The 27,368-nt window shown below is 39.4% G+C and overlaps 1 protein-coding gene across 4 annotated transcripts in view; it reads left to right on the forward strand.

Moving 5' to 3' along the window:
* Nucleotides 1-27,368, forward strand: part of ROBO1 (roundabout guidance receptor 1) — a 1,129,598-nt gene that overhangs the window by 982,026 nt on the left and 120,204 nt on the right. For all 4 annotated transcript variants that reach the window (XM_019528741.1, XM_019528738.1, XM_019528739.1 and 1 more), the window contains one exon: nt 22,967-23,087. In XM_019528741.1, coding sequence (XP_019384286.1) covers nt 22,967-23,087 — 121 coding nt within the window. The remainder of the gene's footprint in view (nt 1-22,966; nt 23,088-27,368) is intronic.

Raw genomic sequence — 27,368 nt, forward strand, 5'->3', positions numbered from 1 at the left:
CATAACTTTTCTGCACATAACTTTGAGTTTTTAGCTGTGCAATTAAAATCGTGATTAATTGCAGCTGAGTTTATCACACAACTAATTGTGATCAGATTTTTTAATCATTTCACAGCCCTACCTGAAACTAAAGCATATCTGAAAAATGCTTTTCTTGCCATGAACAAACTGTTCAGTACTTTTAAATGCAGTGTTTGAAATGAAAAAAAATGCAGTATAAATTATGAAGGGAAGAAAGTATCCTGCCAACACCTTGAGATTTGAAAGACACTTTTGTTTTCCATCATTCATTGGCTTCTGTGATTGTGGTTGGTGTCTGTAACGGGGGGGCTTCTCCAGGCTGACTTCCCAGTGACCCGCCCACCTGTTTTTGGGCTAATAGTCTGCCATGCCTTGTTGTTAATTATTTAATTGATGCTAATAAAGCAGGAGGCTGCCCATTTCTTGCCCCGTTGCCAGGGGGTGCTATCTGTGGCTCCGTTCCTCCCCTACACTACAGCCCAAGCCTCTCAGATGGCATCCAGATGTTATCAATATCACCAGCCCCACACTGGGCTCCCTGAATCCTACTAGTTGAACCCCACTTAGATCCCTCCATTCAGGCAGCCCATTCTGCTTTCATTCCCGGCTGCATAGCTCCCTGAGCTGCTCCCCCTTATGGGTGTGACTACTAGCCCTGGCCCACCTCCAAGCCGATCAGAACCTCAGGCCCTCAGCTGTTGGGCATTCCTCATGGTTGGCCCCAGCCCTTTGACCCTTCTGGTCCTGGCCCCAGCATTGACCAGTTGGGATGTTCAGACAGGTTTTTGAGTCTATGGCCTCTTGCTCTCTTTGGGGTCCACCTTCCAGACCCTACAAAGGGGTAACCCACCTGGTTGTGGGAGTTGGGGTTAAGGCGCCTGTGAAAGAGTAAACAGCAACGTGGCAAAAAGAGCAGGAAAACGCCGCTTCCGGAGCTATTACCATATTAGGATAGAAGCTCCAGGAAAAGAAAGAAGAGGAGGAAAAGGGAGTCTCAGAAAGGGAGAAGAAAAAAAGAGCGTCTGAAGGAGAAAGTGAGGGAGAAAGAAGATCTCCAGGAGATAAGACACTTACCTCAGGATTTTTCTTGTCTCTGGAGAGAGCGGAGCTCTCAGAAAGAGGGGCGGATCTCTGAACAGGCACCAGAGACGTGGCTGGCAGCCATGCTGAAAAGTAAACAAACAAGAGAAGAGTGAATTGACTCACTCCCACAAGCTTAGTGAAAACAACTGAGTGCTGACCACAAGGATTCAAGGTTTCAGGCATACACCAGATGAAAGGTACACACTCAGGATAGCAAAAGAAAAGAGAGAGAAATAACAAGGCTTGAAGAGAAAAGCCTGCTCCAAAAAGAAAAAAAAAAAAAAGAAATAAACGGACAAACCGAAGTTCAAAGGACTTTGTTTACTAACACCAAGTTCAGTCCAACCAAACTGATAAAGGTTAAATAAGAACAGTATGTAGATAAAATTACAGAGCTGTTATAACTGTTATTAAAAAAAAAAAAAGAGAGAGAGAAAAAAGGACCACTCGTTAAAGATAACGAAAGTTTGTATAGTGTTATAAAGATAAAGATTAGTATTAATCTGCATCTGATTGTGAATACACACACACACACGCGCGCGCGAGTGTGTGGGAATAATCGAGTGAAGTTTTCTTCTTTAATACCGAGATTCCTAATAGAGACACCCAAAGAGGAAAATAAAACAACAAATTATGTGTGTCTGTCTGTGTGTACATACATACATATAACAACCCTCCTGAGAAGTGACATCATAAAGCAGAACATATTAAATAACATCTAAGACGTGGCAGGCAGGAAAGTTGGGGTACTTACAGGTCTTTGGGAGATTATAAAAGGATACAGAGAGGCAAGGTCCACCATCACAGCGCCCCAACCCACCTTTCACCAGGGCAGTAACTGGCCTGGCATTTCCTAGGGGCTCCTGCACCACTGAGAGCCCCACCAGGCCACCCACACCCAGAAGGGTGCAGTTTTAGGTCATACCCAGGACTAGGAGCCTCCTGACGATCTCTTACAGCTCCTCCCTTACCTCCAGATGATACCACCAGCCCTGCAGCCGGGCAATGTTGTTGCCTGGCTTCCCAGTAGCAAAATGCCCTATTTATATGGGCAGCCCTGAATCTAAAATGGCTGCCCTAATCAGGCACCTGCCGGCTGCTGTCTTCTGGCCCTTAAAGTGACAGGGACAAACAGTGCCCTGCCACAGTGTCCTTTTTTTGTGCATTTTCCCTGGTTTGTCCACAGCTTTGCAAGGTTTATCCATAGCTTCCTCTCCTTTTCTTTTGATTTTTCATTTTTTCCCTTCAAGAAAAGTGCCAAGTTATACTTAAATAACAGTTCTGTCCAGGAGTTGGTATTAGTCATCTAGAAAACCCCCACTAGTCTACAGGTAAGATGTGAGACTTCAGTTTCATCCTTCAAAAATCAAAGGATTGCATAGAATGATGTCTTACAGTTTGTTGAGAAATTCCTTCACAGCTATGAAACAGTTACCAGGCAATTCAAAGCTTTTATTGTAAATTTCACAAATGTAGAGAACACAGCACCTGAGGTTGGGGAGCAGGGGAGAATCTTTTATTTAGGCATCTTGTTTTAAGAAGTATATGTGAGCAGCGTTTTGTGTTTAGAAAATCCAGCATCTCAGTTTGATGTTATATTTTCTTTTTTTAAAATATGCACTTGTCAACTCAACAGTGATGAATGAAGTAGTTTTTACAGTTTGGTATTCACAGAAAGCTTGCTTCTGTCTCCTCCTCTGCTATGTACAATTCCTGCAATATCTAGGGAGTTCTCCCTTGTAGGCTGGCTTCTGAAAGCAGGCAGCATCTATTGCATTCCGTCCATCATGGTCACCCGCATTTCATTTATATCAAACTAACATTGTCTCATCTGAAAACAGCAAGAACATAACCTTAGAAAATGTTTGGACCTCAGTAGGAGCAAAACTACATCCTTTATGCACTAAGTAAAAAAAATCACTAACAGGGTTTGAGTTCATGAAAGAGGCCCAACACTGAAGTTTGGCATTTATCCTTGTAACAGGCACATTGTGGGCTATACTTTAAGCTTCCTCTCCCAGGCTTGTAAATGGGTCTCAATTTTCAGTTTTAATAGATGCTCTTCAGAGATGTCACCTGGACCTTTGACTCTTCTGCTGTGACTGTCAGCAGGTTTAACAGAGCAGTGCAGTGATGTTGGTGACTGGGATACCTGTTCATTTTTAGTCAATTCTGATCTGCATCAGATTCAAGTCACTTAGGCAAAAGGGGCGTTCATTTCTATTATGTTCCTTTACCCCAGGCTTATGTTTTGATTGTTCTGTAGACTAATTCATTTTTTTCTATATGGACATTGATGTATAAAATATGAGTGAAATTAAAAATATATATTTGTTCCATTCTTTGTTCATTTTTTTTTTTATAACTAGAACAAATCAAACTAAAATTCTTATTGCACATTTTAAAAATGGCAAAATAAGTGTTTGAGCTGCCTTTTTCAAACAATGTAAAATGAAACATGGTTAAAAAGTCCAAGACACCAAAGACATGAGAACTATCCCCTGTGATCCTAGTACTTAACTACCTTCAGAAATGTTAAAACCACTTTCTATGGACCCCTTGTTAATCATTTGGAAGTCTCTTTCTTCAGTATTAACTAGACTTAAGATTGAACTTGTCAGCCCAAGATGTTATAGCTGTGCAAGTAATTCCATTCTCTGGGATCAGAAAAAAGATAAGGACATTCTAACATAATGGAACATGTCTAGCCTATCTGACATTGACTTTACCTCCTGTATTAATATTCATTATTTTAGTTGTGTTGAATAATTGTGGTTCTCCAAAGACTGACTTCTATTCAGGATGTAAAGGGCGTACTTCCATTTACATAATAACAAAGAATTGAACAAGATTTTGATAACGACACTTGTGGTGATTTTTTTTAAAGCTATTTTTCAATGAAAAATGTTCAACTAAAAAAAAATAAACTATTTAGTGTTTTCAATTGTAGTCCTGAGTCTATGGGAAAATTTAACAAGGGGCATAAGCTCTGACCTAAGAGTGATTACTTTTATATGGAACAGAATCTCTACCAAAACAATGAGGAGTAACGCTGGGTGAGAAAAAGTGTAAGGTAGCCTTACTTTGGGTAAATATCTTCTGTGAGGCAACACACACATGCTTGACTAGCCAAACCCATTCTCCATATATACCATATTAGTCATCAGCTTTGGATTCGCAGAATATTGCATGGACATATGTCAAGGGCAGTTTTATTCCTGCCTCCTAAACTGTTTTAAAAGCTTTCTACATGTTGCTATACAGAAGGTGGCAATCAGCTGTTCTCTGTGTCCACAGGAGCAAGAAAATTAATGGGATAAATCGCATTGAAGGACATTTAGGCTGGAAGATACAACTTCCTAATTAGGAGGGTGGCTAAGCACTGGAACAGATTAGTAAAGCAGTTATGGACTCTGACACTAGAAGTTGTGAAGTGCAGGTTAAACAAATATTTGTCTCTGGTTTACAAAGATGATCCTGCCTAGAGGAGAGAGTTAGAGTAGATTATCTCTCGAGGCTTGTTCCAACATTATTTTTCTAAGATTCAGTATCAGAGGTTGGTTCTATATAATTCTGTGTCAATCAGTACTAGATTGCTATATCATCAATTCTTGACCTGAAAACAGCTAATATTAAAAATGTTCCCCAAAAGCCAAATAAGGCTCAGTAAATTCCAGAATGTGAATAGTGATTTTATTTTTATTAATGAGAAAGGCAACGATTTTTGGGATGCTCTCTTTTACTGGAACAACTGCAATAAAAGATACCATACCCAAAACATTCTTACCTTTCACATAATTCCTTCACCATTGTGGCTATATCATATTGACACTATTCATGGGGAAAAAATTAATTTTAAAGAACCCATCCAAATTCTAGTTACGTACATGTCTTACTTCCATATGGTGTTTGTATGCTAAAGATGTCCCAAAACCATATGGCTTTAACTGTCAGTTAATTTAAGACATTTTTCTTAGTTCATTAAATGTAGAAAATGATTCAACCTTTTAAGCCCTTTAGAAAATTCAAGGTTTCTAAATGACAACGTGCTAATAACTTTCTGAAATATTCTGAAAAGTAGTAGAAATATTTGTACTCTTAAATTACTTTCCCCAAGTCAGTCTACATTTCTGAATTTATACAGTGCCTAGTGCATATTGCCTCATTCTTATTTGGTCCATAGAAATAATTGTAATAAATACTAAGAAAAAGAATATTGCTTACATATATAATGAACCCCCCTCCCTGCAGTTACCTTAGACATCTTTTTGCAGATCAACTAATACACTTGCACTTTATGAAACATAGCTGTATTAAAATATCGGACCTTCAGAGACACAAATATTCCTAGGTGAATGATTGTCTATGATGACTAGATTCCATCAGGAAGGATGTAGTGAGATTGCAGTTTGGTTGAATATATCTTTTAAGAAGATTGGAGAAAGAAATGGGAAGATTCAGAAAGCTCATTTGTGAAGTCTTTTGCATTGCAGTTTTTTTTAATACTGATTTTCATATTGAAGAAAATGTTCAAATATATGGAGTTTACTTGTCTCTTAACTGCTCTGTTTAATGGCTCTCTTTTGTTTTGTTTTTTTGTTTTTTGTTTGTTTTCCATGTTTTTTCTTACCATTTCAGCTTCACTGAAAATAAGATGGAAGGCATATATAGAAAAAAGTATCTCAAATATTAAAAGTAAGACAATCAATGTCTTTTGTAGACATATCCAAAAAAAACCATCAGGATGCAATGATAGAGTAACTAAGGGATATCACTTATAGATCTGGATGCATGAATTTAAGCCTCACTTGTGCCAAAGGCCATTTTTAGTTGGCCCAGCTGTACTGGCTTTAGCTGTTCTTTGGAGCTAAGGGCTAAGTACAGATGGTCAAAAAGCTTGAAGCTGAAGCAATTAAATCTTTGTGGGTTAGTCTGAGCCGCATAGATTAAACCAATAAGCAAGTGGACAGACATTCACTTTTGATTCCAGAAATGTAGTCACATGCCTGCCGTGGCCCAGGCCAGAAGCCAGGGGGCACTAGAGCACACCTTCCTGCTCTGCTGGAGCTGACAGCTTGGGCCAAGAATAGCCTGTAGTGGGGAGGACGGTTTGCAGGAGAGGTGCAAAGCATCCTAGGATGCTAGGGGAACAGTGAGTTGACTTGAATCTGGAGGGGATCTGGGTCAGAAGTTCAATAAACTAATTTAACCTAAATCAGTTAAGTCTGATACTGCATGTATCCATGCTCATTTTAAACTGGCTTTGGCCATTTTGAAAGTGGTTTATGTGCACTGAACTTCTATTGTGTTACAGATTTGAAGCAGTTTCTGATCACTTAAACCAGTTTACATGTAGTTTCTGCCCCTAAACAATGAGTCAAGGGCTGCTGGCAGACATTAACATGATTGACCTTTTGGGACCTGAGGAATTGTATGCTCGGTCCCAAAAAATGCTGTATCCTACTATGCCAAACACACAAAGCAGAATGTGTGATTTTGAGATTGGAAATAAATGTCCTCAGATTCCGTTCATACAACTGCTGGTATGAGGAGCCTGGACCTTCAAAGAGCACTGTTGGAAGTGCAGCATCTCAAATCCATCCAGGCACCATGGGACTGGGATGAGGGTCTATTTCTTCAATGCTGACTAATTCTTTGTTGTTGTAATGAGGGTCTATTTGTCTGTGCTTTTCAAAGGGCAGGGAGCAGCCCTGGGTCCTGGCCACAAAACCTGATGATCAAGTGGGAAGTAGGCTTAGGACTAGGGACTGTCTTTAGTGATTGGGCGGGAGAGAATCCAGAGTCCTAGACCTGGGTTTGCCACTGACTGTTGGGTGGAGGCAAGCCCTGGGTCCAGGGCTTGGGGTTGCTTCCAGGCATCAGGGCTGTCCATGGTTCTGCCCCAGAGATTCGACACAGGGTGGCTGTGTCCCATATCCGGAGGCTGCATCCTCCTGATGATCAGCTAGTCTTCAGGGTAGGACGTGAGCAGCCCCAGGTCTGGTGAATATGCCATGTGTTCAATTTAAAGTGCAATACAAACAAGCCACAAAGTTGGTCCAAATTACATGTGGAAAATTCTTGTGGCTGGTATGCCATTTTATCATTCTGTAAATTGGCTGATGATCTAGTATGTTGTAATTCATGGTGCAGTTACCAACATTGTGTGATAAATGTAATGTTTACCAGGGCCCAAAGGGCATGTTTACATGTGCTCTGGGAGTGGGGGAGGTGCTTTAATTAGAGTGGATCCAAGAGCCACTCTAATTGAAGCACCCACAGTACCTCATGTATCAGCACCCCCATATGTCCAAATGGCAGCAGGGCACTTTAACTATAAAGCTAATTTGATTAATTATAGTGCGTTGGAGCAGCCTCCCCACTCATGTACAGGCACCCAAAGTGTTTAGGTGTGATGCTGTCAATATCACTTCCTTTGGTGCTGTTGGCTTCTAAAACTGGCACATCTTAATCATGCTAGTCCAGTGTGGTATCTAGGCTTGGGACAGATATTTGGCCTTTTCAAGATTTTTCTCTAAAGAAAGTCCTCCCTTTGGCTATGTATACTTTAAATAGGATTGCAGGGATGAGGGGGGAAGAAATATAAACTTATGGTCCTGAAACATGTTTAGCCACCGGCTCAAAAAGGTCAGATACATTAGCTCCTGTTTGCACCTGACTAGTTGCCTGAAAATCTTAGCCAGAACCTTCACTGCATGAGTCTATTAGACATGAAGACATCTTTCTTTGTATTATTTGCTTAAACATTGAAAATCTTCAGAATTTTTAAGGGTCGGAACTCCATCTTATTTTAGTTAGAATACATTGAAATATATTACCTCAATCTCAGACTGCATTTGGAGGCTAAAGTAACTATTTCTACATTCAGAGGGAGAGAGCACAAAATCAGATTTATAATGGGAATTTGGTTGTAAACTGCTAGTTCCATTCAATATTAAGTAATAAAAAGACAATTAGTGCTAAAAGAACTCCACACAGATGGTGCACCATTTTTAATTATTTTCCCCTTGTTTTTTCCAAATATCTTATCCTAGTCCTCTCTTGTTTTTATAATATCATCAGATAAAAGAGAGCCCAGGGGCTGATGCTTGTTAGATAGAACTCCATTTTAAAATAATGCTGACAAAAAACTACAGGGGGGAAAAAACAGGGAAGCAGCATACAGGATAATTTTAATTTCTTGAATATCTTCCATTGTCTGTCTGCATACAATCAAACTACCATAAAAAAGTAAATAGTATAATTGTTATTTGGCTACCTAGATCTTTTAAAACTTATGTTAAAAATATTAAGAACAAATGTAGGCAGCTAGGATTTCCTATTTCCAACAGTTTCTCTCCAGCCTTTTTCTTTCCTCCCCCCGCCTCCCCTTTGGTACAGTTTGCAGTACCCTTCTAACAACAACAGCAATTGTGGCAGAAGTTTAAACGTGCCATGGCATCAGAGAGAAACAGCCAGGAACTGCTGCAAAGGAAGCAATTATCCCAGTAGGGGTCCACAGCCCTCTCAATAGCTTGGTCAACTGCCAGCTGAGAGCAAAGGAGAGAGTGCACTACTACACATTTGAGGAGGAGAAAGGGAGAATTCCTTGTTACTTTACTATCTTCATCTTTTTCATGGTTCGTAGTGTAGTCACTGACATTTACATATTGAGCCCTATGCAGTTTGCAGATGTAAAGGTAAAGGCAGACCAGTTCTAGCTTTCTTGTGCACTGTGTTACTAGTAAGTGTCAATTGCTGGACTGCCAGAGTCTGCAAGCATGGCTATTATAGTTCAAGGTTGATAGGATATTAGGGCATATGCATCCAGAAGAGAGACAAACCTACAGTAAGAGAGATGTGAGAAGAGACAGTAAACTCTATCCCAACCACAGTTTCTGTTAGCTTATTGAGGGAAAAGTAATCAGACACTCTAAATGGTGTCAAGTCCAGTCCTCCATTATGAAGATTAATGTGTATGGTACACATTTTACAGCAATAAGATTGAAGATGAAGAAACTAATGAAGATCTACAAGACCCCATCTTTGTAGTCTGTTGAGAAGAGGATAGAGTAAAATGAGACTGTTACAACACAAGCAGTTTGTTTTTAAACATGACAGATGGAAAAAAAATTGCAGTCATTCTGTGTGTTTATGTGATAAGTTTCTCTAAATTTTTCTAGAGTTGTCTGATTTCACACTCTCAAAATCTGCCCCGTAACCAGGGTGAGCACATTTCATTTCAACTAGAACATAACCTTACTGGGCATGTGATGAACAAGTTTTATTTCCTTGCAATTTTCTTTCATATATCTTGTAGCACCCCAGACAACCTGGTTGAGAATAACTGGTTTAGCAAGTAATCCAGTACATTGGTGCACTACACCTTACAATTTTGGTTTCATTCTAAATAGTACTGATACTAAGGCCAGGATGATATTAAAAATGGAGAAAAGTTGGGTACCCATGTCTTTACTTAACATATAAATAAAACTTAGATGATTGACTTCTGGCTTCCATTCCCACACTCTTGACCTAAAACGCTAAACTGTAAAATAAAATGAAATACAATACAATACAATACAATATTTGATGCATCCTGTATAAGGATGACTGTTGTGGCATGCTTTTTCCTGAAAACTTGTATGGCCATGACTGCATAAACTAAAGCTACTCTGTTTTCATCAGACTGCATCAGTGAAGAGAGTCATTGCAGAGTAAGTGAATATTTGTTATGACGTATGTCAGTTTTTGGGATAGAAAGAAGTAATCAGTGGAGTCCCCCAGGGATCTGTTTTAGGTCCAGTGCTGTTCAATGTATTCCTAAGTGATCTGGAAAAGGGGATGAGTAGCGAGGTGGCCAACATTTGCCTATGACACAAAATTATTCAAAATTATTATAAGTGTCAAAGACTGAGGCAGGTTGTGAAAACTACAGAAGGATTTGGCACTACTGAATGAATGGGCAACTAAATGGCAGATGAAATTCAGTGTTGATAAGCGTACAGGGAGATCTTGCTACACATGCAAATTAAAGCTCCATAGCAGCCAGCTATAACATGAGTACATGTTCTCAAGATCTAACTTCATAGCTGGTTGGAGCTTTTATGGCTTAATAGCTACTTTATACATGTAACTGGGCTCGAGGTAATTGCTTAATTAACCAGTTAATTACACAGTGCCTGTAAGACGTAGAGAAGGCCTGTGACAGAATACTGAGCAAGATGGACCTAGTTCTTCCATGTTCTAGATTTTCAAAAGGTGTGTCCAAAGGAAGCTTTGACTGCTCAGAACCACTGAATATCAAGGAGAATTGTGGGACGTTTGGCACTGAAACAACTTCCTCTGGATGACATTTTTGAATATGAAGCCCCAGATGTCAAAAAGATAAATTTAAGTATATTTTGAAAGTGCGATTAAGAGGCAGTGTGGGCCAATGTGTGGTGTACTGGACTGGAAGCAACCAGGTCAAGTTCTATCATTCAGCTACTGTGTGACCTTGGGTACATCTCTTCCCATTTTGTGTCATTTATTTTCCGTTCCATAACTTGTCTGCTATATTATAATATTTTTCAGGCATGGACTGTTTCAGCCCAGGCATCTGCACAGTCCTTAACAGTGAGATCTGAATGCTAGTTTGTGACTCCAGCTGCTACTATAATGAAAGTAAAAGTAGTAGTAATAATAATCAGATGAACAGGTGGACATTTTTTTTAATGTCGGTCTTCTGAAGACTGCAGACTACACTTGCAACTCCACTGAGTTATGACTTGAATATGCTGTAATTGACAACATTTTGTTGATCATCCATGGAAGGGTGAAATGTAGGAGGGAAATAAATGTCCCATGCATAGGGCTGATTATGAAATATGAAGAATATGTGAGTTGGGGTTTTAAGTTCTTACACAAAACTATTTAGTTCTTGGATTTACTGATTTACACATCACCTTTCCTGAAAAGGGGTAACCTACACCCAAAACAAGACAAATTATAAAATGAGCTCAAATATTAAAATAGAATAAAACTAACAATTCCCCAAACATTGGCTCAGAAATTAATTCCACCTGCTAAAAGCCTGCCCAAATAAAATGGTCTCACAATGCTTATAAAACAGGGATAGGCAGCCCCTGGCATGGGTGCCAGAGCATAGTACATGAAAGCATTTTGCTTAGCACATGCACCTCAGGGCAGATGGTGGGGAAAGGAACAGGGCTGCACTGCTACAACAAGTATCAGGCCTCTCACAGATCCCCCAACATCTGCCCCGGCACTCCAGCATTTTCCAAGTTGAGGTTGTAGGTGTCTTTGACACTGCCCAAAAATATTGGCAATCCCTGTTACACATGTCATGTAAATCATGATTTGATATCTCAACACTATATATTACAGACTTACAGTAAAATTAATATTTTTAGTAACATAAATGCTAAGTCACAGGCAAATAAAGAATTATTAGATTCTGTTTGTCTCTTTGATAAAGCATATATCAGGTATGGAGATCATGATTCTGGAGTTTGCCATTTGCTTTGAAGCCAGAGGGACTTGGGCAAATCCTTAAGCTCTTTTTAACTAAGAAATAATCTTGCATCACAGGTCATCTTATTCAAAAGTATTGCAAAGCACCAGAGATTTAATATATTTTATCTTTTCAAAGGTATGTTTTCTAAAGGATAAAAGTGTCTTAATTACTGACCAGGAAACACTGGCATTTTTATTCAGAAGCAGAACTAGTTGAAACTTTTAAATGTTTCAATTTCCAATGAGAGGATAAATTTTTAGTCATTTTTTTAATTAAAAATAATTTTAAACTTCTATTTGCAAAAAACTTTTCTTTTTCTGAGAAGATTTTGGTGTTTAATTTCTAAACCTGAATCAATAGGCTTTACTGACGGTAGCAGATGCCGCTCTTTTACTAGTGCCATCATTCATTCACATGAGAAGTTTAGCTGGAGGGAGTGCCTTCTACCTGTATCTGATGCCTTTAAAAATAGAAGTTTTTTAAAAAATGGACTTCAACAGCATTGCAGAAAACCCTTGGTTCTGGTCAGTATTCCTTCCCTTAACACATGGGCATGATTGTTCACTGTGTAAGATTTTTGTACTAAATGTGTAATATATAAGGGGAAAAAAAGTATTTCTTTTCTAATTCTTTCCATATGGGAAGTTGAATGTGCACAAGTATGGCTAACTGCACAAGATTTCAGAAGCTTATGTACTGTCTTCTCATTATTCATCATGGTAAAACTTTCAAGAGATACCTGAACTATGAGACTCACTGTACCAGTGTAAGCTGCACTTTTTGGCAAGTGTGCCGCAAATTAGCCCCGCTGTCCCCGAGTGCCACTCAAATTCTGTGCCTGTTGTTTTTTTCTCCATTCCCTGTGTTCCACGCCCAATATTCTGTTCTGCTTTCTGCTGCTTGCTCCCTTTGCTGCTGTACCACCTGTTTACTCCCTGATCTGTCACATGTCACACACAGGCTGCCCATGCCACTTTTAGCACTCTTGCTATGGGTTGGCCATCTCTGTGCTATCATATTAAAGTTAGATCATATTAAAGAACCAACCCCTCCCCACTGCCCCCCCCCACAAGAAAACTAAGATGTTTAAAAAAGCAGAAAGACATAATTTCTCTTCCACAGTGAGAAGTTAGACATTATTTTTGAGGGCCTTCGTAATATTTTAAATATATTGTGCTTTTTTTTGCCCATTGAATATGTAATACTTTAGGATAACCTAATTAGAACCAGGCGAGATTCTGAGTGCGACTGAAATGGCTAATTAGCCCCAGTTGGTCTAGGACTTTAACCTAAGCAGTGAATGAATAGCAGTGTGGTGATGATGCTTGAAAAAATTCCTGTGTAACAGATACTTCAAATCATTTTACTTGCTTAAGGGTAGAGGAATGAAGACATACCAGACACTGAGTTCAGGTTGAGTTCACTTTTATTTCTGATTCCAGTTGCTGATTACAGCAAAAGTTGTATATCCCATACCATTATATCCTGAATAAGATGGGTTAAATTTACAGTATCTTGATGTCAATGCATATATATCCTGATGAAAATGGCAGCTGTATCTGGACATTGGTACACAGTGTATGGGCCCCTCAAAGTAAGGCAGGGTCCATATTTATGATTTGTTAGTTATTACATCATAACTGCCTTTGTGCATGCTCTTACCTTTCAAAGAAGGTAGGGTACTCTATTATACATTTATGATGGCATAGAAATCCATACATGAATAGTTACCACAAATTAACTGGTGTACTGTAAGTTTATATCTCAGGTTATCTCTCAGCAACTTGCTTGTGACATAATTTGTGCACGTACCCATAGATTTTCTGCTGTCCTTCATAAAAGGCTGAGTATGTGGCTCCATAATGTTGTGTATATGCTGCTGTTACTCAGTACACCGCTTTGTGAAAACTAGGCAGAGCTCTTCAAACTGATGTTCCCTGCAATCTTTTTTTTTTTTTTTTTTTAAAGATCTATAGCAGTTTTCAAACTTTTTAGACTCAAAGCACTCCTCTGAAAATTCCAGCTTAATTTTCACTCATTTTTTGACTGTGACAAAATAAAAGAGCAATATTTTTATTGCAAAGACTTCAGAAAGACGACCAGAGGTCAAAATCTTTTTTTACACTATGAGTTCCTATTTGAAATCTCTGGGTTTATCTTTTGAACGGTGTTTTCATACATACCAGCGCTAACGTTGGGTGACATCCCACGGGAGCCTTGAAAGGGTCTTGGAGCACTCCAGGTTAAGAATCAGTAAACCTGAGAGAACAGACTATTATACAGTAAGGGAGTAACAATATGGTTTTGCTGTACTAGCTTTTTTAGATTTGAATTGTAATAATGAAGTGCGACACAGTAAATACATTATATACTACAGTCAACTGAGGTTAGTATAGTAATAGAAAAACATGATTCAGAAAATTGTCTAATTCAAGAAAGTTCATGTAAGCATGGATATCCAGTTTATAAACGAGTTTTGATTAAGGCACCAGTATGGGTGTTATCTTCGGTTCAACCTTTCTTTGAAATTGGCAAGAACCAAATGTAAAACTAAGCATAACTAACTTTTAGACTTCTACTGTTTTGAATTTCTAAAAAAAGACATGCTGTGGTCTGAATTTTCTTTTATTAAAATTGTTTATCATGTTCAGGATATACCTTGCCTGCTCATACTTTCTCTGTTAATTAGAAGGAAATATATCAAGCTTGTACAGTCATTCTGTTCTTTGATATGTACTCATGTCAAGATGTGATTCACATTACCTCCCACTGAAGTTACCAGGCAGCTCAATGGAAGTTAACAACATTTAATACTTTGTAGATACTCATCTCTTTCAAGTATCAAGCACTTACTGGAGCTGTTTGTTAAAGGTGGGCAGAACTTCTTTTATTCTGTAGAGCAGAACTGAAACTAATTCCAGCTAACATATTGTTTGCTTGAGGTGGGATAGGTGCCAAAAGCAGCTTGGATGTTCTTTCTAGATCTCCACCCTCAACACTACTTTTAAGTGGTAAGGTTCTGCTGTAGTTGAGTGTTTGCCTTTATGTTCATTATAAAATCCACATCCCACACCACTGCTGCCAGTGGGGGTATTTGTTGATGAAGGAAGGAAGTTTAAAATTTGGCTCTTCACTGCTGCAGTGATCAGAAAATTATCAGAATCTTTTTTTTTTAATTGGCAAACAGTCTGTTTTGGGGAGAGAGCCATATATTTTTCGTGAACTAGAGGTAGAGATAAAAGATTTACCTGCGGACATAAAGCCAAATTGAATTGAAAAAATCTCTTGAAAACCAGTAATAGTCTTTTTATTTCCTGAGTAGCCTCTTACAGGCATATTCATGTGGAAACATTCAAAGCTTCACCCTAATTAACGAAGTATAACATCCTCCCCCTTCCCCTCCCCGGATTTTAGGTAATGTTCTGCTACGTTTTACATGAGTCTTCTCTGTCTAGTTCCAAATCTCTTTTGATTTCTTCACCATCGCCCTGCATCAGTAATCTTCTCCAACTTTGTCTATTTTCATTTTCATTCTTTACCAATTTACTTTTCAAATTAGACTGTAATGTTTCAAGGTAGAGGCCATGTCTTAACTATATAAATTGTTCTGTCCGACATACACTTCTAGATCTAAATAAATAACAGTAATATAATGACAGGAAAAGCCATACACCATTACAGTTTGCTATAATAAAATTGTTGTGAACTGCTGACAATTTTAGCCTTCAATCTGAATTTCATTACCTTAGAGATTTAAGTTAGCCTTTAGCATTTTAAAAATGTAATTTAGGTCTTATATACTATATAGAATGATGATTAAAAATTCTGTGTAATCCAGTTTAAATATGCTGGTAGTCTTTATACATAGACTTCCTAGACTCTTCTTTTGCTGATTTCATTCCCCACCCCCCACTTCTATAAAATTATTTCCAAAAGGAAAATGAAATACCTATGATAGATACATGGTGTGTGTGTATGAATCAAGTATTTGTCTCACTTGCTTTTAAAAATTTTCAAGTATGGGGATACCATAATTTATCCAGGTAACATGTTCTATTGCTTAACCACCCTCATACTGAAGAACTTATTTCTAATATCTAGCCTTAATTTCATTTCCCTTGTTGCAGTTTAAACCCATTACCCTCTTCTGTCTACTGTACCAACAGAGAATAGTCCATCACCATCCTGTTTATAATCACTCTTCTGTATACACAGGCATGTACACATACATCTTCCTAACCACTCTTTATAACAGTCTTCACATATTTGAAGACTGTTATCAATACCCTCCCCCTCCCATTCTCTTTTCCAGACTCAGTAATCCCAGTCCTTCAACCTTTGCTCTTAGCTCATGTTTCCCAGATATCTAAACATGTTTTGTTGCTATCTGCTGGAATCTTCCTAATTTGGTCATATCTTTCATCAAGAGTGGTCCCCAGAACTAGACACATTATTCCATGCAAGGCCTCTCCAGATCAGAACAGAGGAAAACAGGGGTGTCAAATATGTGGTCCACAGCCTGGATCTGGTCCCTGGAGCCTCTCTGTCAGGCCCACTGGGCTACTAGAGTGCCATCAGAACTTGAGGGATAGGGTCTCCCTTAGAATCTGGGACCCTTTTGCCCTGTGAGGCATGGCCATTGGTGGCAAGCTTGGATATCTGCTGCCACTCCTGGACTTCCTCCCCAGGTTCATTGATTCTACTAGACACCTCCAGCTAATGGTGAACTCCCTGACCTACCACTACTGCTGGCCCCCTAACTACTACTGTCACTGCTGCGGTAGCCACTACTGCAGCCCCCATGCCATGTGCTGGACTCAGCCCTTAGGCAGTCCCATGGTCCACATCTGGCCCAAGGCCCCAGGTGAGTTGGACACCCCTGGAGTAAAAGAATCACTTCCTTTGACTTGCAAGCAATGCTCTTATTAATATGGCCCAGTATTGGCTTTCTTTGCAATAAGGGCATGCTGTTGGATCATACCCAACTTACATTGTACAACAATGGTGGTGTACCTTTCAAGCAGGCATGTCACAAGTCCCACCTCATTCCCAGGTGTCTCTCTGTTCCCAAAGGTGTACCTGATAGGGTTTGTGACGGGGGGGAGTGGGGGGCAGGAATTGAAGAAGTGTGTCTTGAGCCTCCAGGCTTGTGGAACACAGCATGGGCAGGATGCTGCTGCAAGAGAGATGTCACTGTCAAAAATAACCCTGACCCCACAGCTGCCACAGTTTTATATGGTAAAAGACAATTCAAAGTCCTGAATTTGGTGGCAGCTGTAAGGCTGGGGAAGGATTAACCTGACTCTTCGCAAGGAAACCTGGCACCTTCCCTCACAGCAGCGTCCTGCCCCTGCTCCACTTCATGCATCCAGAAGCTCAGTCTTTCTTGCATTCATTCTGGTGCCTCTCTTTACTGAACTCCCAGGACTTGGGTGCCACAAACGCATCTCAGCTGCCATGCCGCTTGAGGCATACTCTAACCCTCAGGTCCTTTTCTGCGGTACTAAAGCCTACCCAGTCATTCCTGTTCATATATGTGCATGTGATTGTTCTGTCCTAAATATAGGACTTAGTACTTCTCTTCATTGACTTTAAGTCATCTGAATTCAGACCATTACTCCAGTCTGTCTAAGTTATTCTAAATCTTAATCCTTTCCTCCAGAATGTCAGCAGTTCTACCCAGATTGGGATAATTTCTAGATTTGCAAAGTGTGCACTTCATCCTGTCCTCCAAATCATTAACAATGATATTAAACAGTACTGAACCCTAAACAAATCCCTAGTGAACTCACATGATACTTCCTCCTGATTAGACAAAATGAGCCATTAATTATTGCTTTTTGATCGCAGTAATCCAACCAGTATCCACCTTTAAGTAGATCTGCCTAAATGGCATTTCTTTAGCTTACTAATGACAATGTTATGGGACACTGCCAAAAGCCTTGCTAAAAGTCAGTGTATACTACATACATTGCTCTCCCCCTATCTACAGAAACTGTCACCTTGTCATAAGAGGAAATGACTTGCTCTTCATGGTTCCATATGGACTGTTCCTGATCATCTTGTTCTTCAGGGGCTTAGAAATAAATTCCTTGATGACATGTCCCATGCTCTTTCTAGGTAGTCTGCATATAAACAAGTGCAGCGAGTACATAATGGCATTATATGGAGCCTTTGGGATATGGTTTTATGGCCTTGATTTATTGGTCAACTGAATTGATTCGTTATTTGTATATTTTTTTGCTGGTGGGTGGTCATAATTTATAATTCTAAATTTAATTAACTGTTAAAGGACCTACAGACTTTTTTATAGCTTTTTAAAAAATATTTTATAACTCTTTAAAGTAATGAGTTAAATGGGCCTGGGATGGTTGAATTACTCAGGAGTGGCCATGTATTTGTCCTTATGTAGGTCATCCAAATGACTGTTAACAGCTCTTTTTTAACATGCTATACTGTCAGGCATTCTTCATATGCAGTAAGTGTCACAGAAAGGAGAAAACATGCATATTTAAAAACAAACATTCTACAGCTACAGTTTTCCTCTGTTAAGTCTTTTTCTTTTAATTTTAAGACCCAGAGTAATGACTACTACTAGATAACTGTCATAAAGTAATGGGAAACTGAGGTACTCAGGCAAAGAAAGAAGTTCATTTTCAATCAATCAGCAGTGTAATTATAAATATAAATCATGTTTATAGTGTGATTGTATGTGTACATTTACTATGGACGTATAAAATTCCATGTAAAAATGTGTGTCCATCCATACCCTATTTATCCTATAATAAATTTATCAGAAATCTGTTCAATTTATTGTATTTATCCATTCCTGTTTATCCATCATTCTAGGAATGTATGCTACCGTTACAAACCTCTCTGCAGTTTTAAAAAGCAGAAATAAAAAAACAAACTCAAACCTGAAACAAACAAACAAACCAAACATTCATGCCTGAGGCCTAGGGTTCAAAAATCTCCCGTATAACTATTCCCAGCTTTTCTAAACCAAGAAATACCATAACTTATGTGTTAAGGTTTGCCAGACTAGAAAGAGAAACTGTGTATTAGCATTTATATGGGAAGATTCCTGTCCTCTCTTCCTGATATAACTCATCCCTTACAGCTAACCCTGAAAATTTCTACATTATAGAAACATGATTTCTGTTATTTTTCACATTTGACTTATTTTAACATTTCTTTCCATCTGAGCTTTGAACAGTTATACTTGTGGTAGATGAAACACCTGAATTTACAGAACTGAGAAATAGCTCCTGTAATATTTTATAAATACGTTCTTGTAAGCTATGGGTCATACAGAATACACAGTGACAGGATAGCTGTCATTTGGATAGGATTTTCATGAGTACTTAAATGATCCAGGAACATGAGTACCACTGAACCATTAAGAAGAAGACCCAATTCTTAAAGAAATCTTTCCAGAACCACCAATCATAACCTTTAAACAAGCACTGAACCTCACTTACCTGCATCACTAGATCAGACTCCCTATGACCCAAACCACACCCGATGGATGCAGAGCATGCCAGAATGCAAAACCTGACAACACATCTCTACATCCCCATCCCACAAGAGAACTATCGCCATTCCTGAATCTTATACCTGAACCTCCAGAAATATTATAAATCTCATCCACAGCACCAAGTGCCATGATGGAAAATATGTAGGAGAAACCAAACAACAACAACTGTGCACCAGAAGGAACACACACTGAAAATATATTAAAGTCAAGAATACCACATTACCTATGGAGGCATACTTTTCAAGCCAGTCACTCCCTCTCCAGTCTCTCAGTTCTAATGCTCAAAGGGAGCTTACAAAACACCTTTCATAGACAAGCCTATGAACTCACTTCATAAATCTACTGGATACAAAAAATCATGGACTCAATATAGATATTGAATTTATGACGCATTACAACCTGCCTGACATTTTTGATTCACCAGATACCTGCCAGACCTGACCTTTTTACGCTTCTCTTTTCCACCCCTTCCTCCCCTCTCCTCGTTTTCTACCATTTGTCTTCCTAATTTCCAGCTATCTACTTTTTCACAGATGACCTCTTTTCTACTTTTGAAAACTGCTACAGAAACCATACTTGCACCCTTACTTACCGTTGGCTTTCCCCCCTATTCCTTGTTTCCCCACCCCCACACCCTTCCCTTCTTTATCTTTGTTCCCCTAATTTCCACCTATTTATATTCTCACTGACGTCTTGTCACACTTTTAGCTTCATTCCTTGGAGATCTTAGAACAGCAGAGACTCCCTATGCCTGAAGAAGGGTGATTGCGGCCAAAAGCTTGCAAAGAACTTTTTTCCAGCTACTCAGTTGGTCTAATCACATCTACTCAAAGAACCTGGCCTGTCTATGTCCTTAGACCAGTGTGGCTACAACCACAAACTCACCAATGGGTTTGGGGCTCGTAATTTGTGTACATGCATAATAATCATCTATCTGGGTTTGAGATGCATAATTTAACCATACTTGTACTATGTAGTCAATATAAATACACATTTAGGGCAAAATCTGTTTGCCCTTCACACACATGGTACCAAAATAAACTTTGTGTGACTTTGGGGGATGTGAAATAAAAATGAAATGTTCAAAGGTAAATCAAGATATATACAATCTCTTACTCTTGTTTTTCAAGGCATACAGCAAATAAAAATACATTTAGGTCATATTTAAAAAAATATTTGCAGGTCACCTTTTAATATTCCATTCTTCATGCTTCAAATCCCCATTGAAATTCAGCATTACTAGATTCTTGGATGATAAAGGACATACTTTTTTTTGTGTTCTCAAACAATGTGTGCCAAAGGCAAAAGAATGACATTTGTATGCAACACTATCTACATTATATGTGCTTGTTCATCTATCTCAATAACCGACTGTCATCTTTGTGTGTATATATCTTACAATGATAATAAGTGTCCAAACCTCCTCAAGATGTCAAGTTTTCAGGGATAGATTTCTAGCTGCGGGCAACCTGAGCAAAGTACCTCACATTAAGAACGTTTTTTTTTTTCTTATTCACTGACCATGTTAAGCTCTTTAATGTAATTTTATAGGCATTGTATAACTTTGGTTTAAAATTATTATCATGTAAGATTTTAAGTATAGCCTAACTTAAAATATGTACATTTGTAGGCATTTTAGTAAATATTATTTTCATTTAATCTAATTTATATATTCTGTTCTGGATGACCACTTTTGCTTAAATTTTAAAAATTTAATCAATAATTTTATAAAATGCAGAGAAAATGAGTATATTTAAGAGATTATAAGATTTTTGGCTACAGCAAATTTATTTTTAAGTATAAATTGTTGAACCACTCACTTTGGTAACAGCAAGTGGAAACTCATTGCCTGTATATACAATGTATATACTATTCCAAATAAATGAACCACTGTAAATAAGACCAACATTTAGGTAACGCCATATATACCAAATGCCAAATTGTGAATACCCCTACCTGAAAGGTTATATTACTTCTGAAAATCTAAAACTCAATTAGAGACGTGTGGGGTTTTTTTTTTTTGGGGGGGGGGGTGAGGGGGGCAGGTGTTTTGTTTTGTTTTTTAAAGAAAAAGCCAAATGTTGGTATACCTTACAGTTACATAAGTTATAAGATGCAAATCTGTCTTCATAGGAAAGCATAGTTTACTTGTTCCACCAATACTTGTTTTGGACAGTGCAATTAGTTGGAACTACTCTTTTGATGGTTCATGAGAACAGAAGTGACATTTTATTACAAAGTAGTTATTGTTAAGTTTTTTATTTTCTCTTTTTTCTCCTGAGTTATTTAACAGGTTTCTGGTACTTAAAGTTTTGATGCATTTTGTTGGTTATCAACTTTTCATGGTGTATAAATTGTGTGTGAAATGCATCTTGGAATGGCAGTTTTGCCCCTAATATTGGGGGGGGGTTTTCTCCCTCTTATCAGGCAGAAAAGTGTTATAAACAATGTATTGTGTGTCATACTTTGAAACAATGGAAATAGAAAATGAATAGTAGAACTGGTGTTTATCAAGTTTTAAACAGAAGCACAAAAGAATGGCTGTTGGCCAGTAGACAAACTGAAAATAAGGTTCTTATGGAACCATACAATTGATGAGATTTTACATATTGAACTCATTTAATATACCAGAAGGGGTTCATACTGCCATTACATTTAGATTGATTTAACTAAAGTTAGATCAGTATAAATGCCCATCAAGGAATGACATTTTTGAGGAAGTGAACTAACTTAGATTGGGACAGTTTAACCCAATCTATAAAATGTCTGTACATATTCAGAGTCCAGCCCTAGGACTGAGAAAGCCCAGCCTCTTGTTGCAGTCCCAGGGCTATACTCTTTCTACCCCAATGCTGAACAGGTTATTTTTAGCCCCCTGCTTCCCACCCACCCCTTGCCTACAGGCAGGGCAAACTCCTCCTCCCATCCGGTAGACCTGCCAGCCTCAATTCCACCTACATCTTCTCCTACCTTGACTTACTTATACCGGGTTCCCTACACAGATCCCAGTACCTGTAAACAGCTGTACATGCTACTTCCATTCTACATTCACATGGTTTAAAATAAAGTGTGTAAACATCAACTAGGTATAATGAACAGATGTACACATCCTAAAAGGTAAATAAGCTTTTTCTTTATCAACATCACCTCAATTTCTAACGTGATTTTACATGATTTAGCCAATGACTCCTAAACTGGTTTTTCATTATCTATGAAAAAGTTCTTTTAGACTACATCTTTCTTGTTTTGGGGCATTTTTACACATGGTGTGGGACACGGTGCCAGGCATTTTAATTAGTTAGCCATGCTAATTAAAAGTACCTGCCTGTCATGTGTTTCAGCATCCCCACACTGCAAAAGATGGTGGCAGGGTGTTTTGAACTAAAACCCATTAAATATGTTTCATTTCAGAGTGCCCCACTACCATTTTTTCAGCACAGGGGTGCACAGGGAAGCTGACACATGTGAAACGGAAGGCTGCTGGAGCACATAAATTTCTGTGCTCCAGCAAACTCGATTGATCAAGTCCACTCCAACACGCTGGATTTTCAGCATGTTGGAGCAAGCTTCACACACATGTATAGGAGCCCCTAGATGCCAGAGCATGTGAAGTTTGTTCAGTATTGCATGTGTCCCATTGTTTAAATGCCAATATGCAGAAAATTAATGTACACTAAATGGCAACCTGTGCTCAGCATTGAATGCTGTACTCATACTTATCTACACAGTGCTTCATATCTTTACAGACTGTATATAATTAATTGATTACTTTTAAAACTATTTTATTTCTACTTAATTTATCCTAGATCAGAGGAGGAAAGCTCATGATAACCTATACAAGAAAGAATGATGCTGGCAAGTACGTCTGTGTTGGAACAAATATGGTGGGAGAAAGAGAGAGTGAAGTGGCAGAGCTTACTGTTTTGGGTAAGAAAAATTCCACCTGATCATTCTGAGCTGTCCAAATGACATCCCATAGACTACATACATTCTGCAAGGGGTAAAATAGCCATACCCCCAGGCTCCTGCCTGACCATTGCTTGCCCTCACTGCTCCCTCTGCAGCAGCAGTTAGAGGATCCAGCTCCACCTCCCTCCTCCAACTGCTGTTTTTTACCCCTGCCTCAGGCAGTGGGGCAGTGTGGCAGCATGGAAAGCTGAGGGAGAGCCTGGTGCATGTGGTGCAACAAGGGATGTAGGGGGGACATCAGAGGTACATGGTGTGGGAGGGCAACTGCACGACTGCTCAGTGTAGTGCCACAGGAGGTCACAGATGCACAGTAGAACAGTACAATGGTGGGTGGGGTGGGGAGTGCAGGCATGCCATCAGGGACACACAGTGCAGTGGTGAGGAAAGGAGCTGTCTATGGAGTGTGCTATCCAGAAGGGCTGTGGCCCACCCTGATGTAGCCTATAGAGCATGCAGCCCCGACTAGTGGAGCCCAGTGAACCGGCAGCCCCTGTCCATGTCGAAGCTGGGCAGCCCACTGATAATGCTTCATTAGTGAAGTTTGAGCAGCCCTATTTTTTTCTGTCAGGAGACCTTTTCTGTCCTTTTCTCGCAGGGTTGGTATTGGAGATTTTTTGTATCGGTTATGTTTCAGAAAATGAGTAATTTATCTGGGCTGGTCAGCACATGCTAAAATATTGTACAAAGAAAAAAAAACCTGTGTCTCCAGGACAGCAGAATAAGGGAAAGAAAGAAAGAAAGAAAAAAATAACACATATCAGCCAACTGTCAATGTGTGATCATACAATAAAGATTTATTTTTCAAATAGGTAGTCAGATCTGACTTGCAGATTTGGTTTTTATGATATATATACCGGCAGTTTCTCTTAACAATACCAGTATTATAGTATCAAGCCAAAAAAGTAACATCAGTTATTAGTACATACATAATTTCCCCTTCCTTGAAAAAAGTAAGAATCATTCCAAATATGGGACCGAATATTTAATGTTGTGAAATTTTGGAATGTGAATGACTCTATTAAATGTATGTGCACAATATAACAGGACAACGTTCTATAGGGCAACGTATCATAACCTTATTGAGAGCTACCTCTTTTTGCCTTTTTGCTTTCCTGAAGTGTGAGGCCCAAAACAGGACACAAAACTTCAGGTGAGGCCCCAACAGTCTGAATAGAGTGCTTACCTGGATATATAAGTGACACTTCTGTTGAGACAACCCAGGATTCTGTGGGACTTTTTTTTTGGCAACAAGAGCATACTGGTAATTCAAATTTAGCTTATGGTCTACTGTAACCCCCCAGTCCTCCTCTGCAATACTGCAGCCTTAGCCATTCATTTGCCAGTCTGCATTTCTGTATGCAATTATTCTGTCCCAGGTGCAGGACTTTGTACTTGTCCTTGTTGTGTCTCATCTGATTGATCCTAGACCATTTCCTTAGTTTGTTCAAGTAATTCAGAATCTTAACCCTACTCTGGAATAGCTGCAATTCGACCCAGTTGTGGTGTTATCCAGAAGTATGCTAAGTATGCACTCAGTCTTATCATCCAAATCATTGCTGAAGATACCAAACAATAGTGGACCCAGAACAGCTCCCCCAAGGGAATCCCATTTGATACCTCCTCCCAACTGGACATTAAGCCATTGAGCACTACTTGGGCGCATCTCCACATGCCCCTATGGCACTGGTGTCACTGTGCTGTCATTTAGTACTTCCTTTGTTACTACACCATCATTTAGTGGCGTGGTAACAGCCCATACTACACCATGCTGGCAGTGCATGGCTATTTTTAGCTGATACGTCAGAATAACAACATGCTGTACTGAGGGAGCACATTGCTATGGCAGTGTAGGGATGGCACTATGGTTTTTGACCATGGACACTACATTGCCATAGCACACTGCTATGGCAAAACAGTGTCATGTGTAGATGGCCCTTTGTTCAGTATGATGATCTAACCAATTACAGTACATTTGTCTAGTCTAGATGCCCTTAGCTGGCAATGAGTAGGGATCCAGATAAAATCAAATCCCCAATTTTTGGTTTAAAAAAGTAACCCCAAACTTCCATTTTCCATGATTTAAACTTCATTTTAATCATGGAAAACTGGGGCTTTTGGATTACTTTTTTAAGTGAAAATTGGAGATTTATTTTAAATCAGAGAAAACCAGAATCCTTGTTAATGAGTGTGTCATTAAAGACCAATGTCAAAACCCTCTAAAATCAATATATGTGTTAGTTGTCTTTCTAAAGTCAACATATCAACTGCTAAAGTCAACGTATTTACTGCTCTCCTTCTATCCACAGAGCCACTCAAGTCACTTCAAAGTAGTGTAAGACTTAGGCTAGGCATAGACTTTCAAAAACTCAGAGCCTAAATTGATTCAATCCTTACAGGTTATTCTAACCTGGCTAGGCTAAATCAATTTTCTAACCTGACAGACATTCCAGAAATGCAGGCACATTCCTGCAGTGTCTCAGGCTAGAAGCCGGGGGGCATTAAAGCAGCCCTCCCTTCCCTTCCACAGCATGCAGCTGAGATGGGTGTGGCTGGGCTCTGGCAGGACACTGTGACTGGTCCAGCATGGTATTGATAACAGTGTTTATTAGCCCTAACTCAGTGTTTATCACCCAGTTAAGAAAACAACACAGCTACTTCTTGATTCTACCTGTTGATTCAGCAAAGACTGTAGTCAGACTGTGGTCTGCTAGCAAATACACAGGCACCTCCTCAGCAAGGCGGGGGGGGGGAGAAATTCCTGCTTAGCAGGGAAGGGTGAGGAGAGGGGGAAGCAGCCCACAGTCTCTGGAGCTGCAGCCAGGGAGCAGAGGGGAGGGACAAGCCCTGCTGTGGAGCAGAGAGCCCTGCCCAGCCCAGAGAGCATGCTGGGATGCTTAGGGGCTCTGATTTAACTTAATCCAGGAAGGGGACTGGGGCAGACATTGCATAAACCCGTTTGGGCCAAATCAGTTGAGTCTGAAGCTGCATTCAACCAGGTTTATCTCAAACTGGTTTATGTGCACTAAACTTCTGTTCTGTTACAGGTTTAAACCAGTTTCTGATAACTTAAAACAGTTTATGTGTAATGTCTGTCCCTAGCCTTAGAGAGGTAAGACATAGTTAATGACTTCAGGATGTTCCCATCCTTATAGTTGTTCAAATCTGGTTAGATTCAGTGTAGTGCCTTTGAATTGGCCATTGGCAATTTTTCTGGTTTTGAACAAATCTCCAAAGTCTCCAGTTCATTGGTGTGTTTTAATGCTGTTGAGAACTGACTCTAGATAAATTGAAGTCCCATTCAGAATTTTTTTTGAGTAGCAAAGATTTTTTCATTTATGTTGATTCTGTTGTGATAACTTTTGGAAACTCACGATTATTTTGTTTGTGTTGTTCTGTTGCTTTCATATTTGGGCATTTTAAAGTGTTTGGTCTATAAGGAAATGTATGGTTTTGAAAAGTGTTGACTTTCAGGAAATGTATATTTCTTTAAATCAGGTTCTCATGTTGGAATCCCATTCAGCTGTATTGGTTAATTTTCCACACAGGCTTCTTTAACCATTATCTTAGGTATATTAATACTGATTGTTAAACATTGCATGTTGGAAAGTGTACTTGGATTTAATTTCTAAAGACTTATAACAGCCATTTTTAATGGAGTTGTATGTGTGCTTCCCTGCCCCCCCACCCCGTGGTTGCTTGTCTCCATGTCTTCCTGTTCACCTATGCTAAGTGCAGTCTCATAGAAAAAGCTTAGGAGAGCTCAAAAACCAAAAGTTCTCATGCACCTCTCCCCAGTTTGACTTAAGTTCTAGCTCTGATCCGCAGATATCAGGCATCTCCCAAGCACGGTACTTCAGCAACAGTAGATTCCATGTCAGCTCTTTTCACCAATCAGGAGAACTCTCAAGAATAAGGGCAATGGCAATATAGTTTCCCTCCAAGATTAGTGCAAATGATAGCAGTGTCCTTCTTTTTCGCCCTCTGCTGGGAGCATGAGCAACTGGTGCCTTCTTAATCTGGGAGGGCACCCGCAGAAGCTGCCAGTGGTGGCAGCCCTGTCAGGAGGGGCACCAGCCCCGCCGACAGCATTGGTTTTGGCTGACAGAGGTGGCACTGGCCTCTTAAGTGGGGGCCAGTGCACCCCCTACCAGTCGCCTGTGGCTGGGAGCATTGTAAGTTGAATGTCGGGACCAGCATCCCAGCTGCTGGGAACCTACATTAACAGCCCAATTGTTGATG

This window comes from Crocodylus porosus, unplaced genomic scaffold, assembly GCF_001723895.1.
Source record: "Crocodylus porosus isolate Cpor-Errol unplaced genomic scaffold, CroPor_comp1, whole genome shotgun sequence".
NCBI classification, from domain to species: domain Eukaryota; kingdom Metazoa; phylum Chordata; order Crocodylia; family Crocodylidae; genus Crocodylus; species Crocodylus porosus.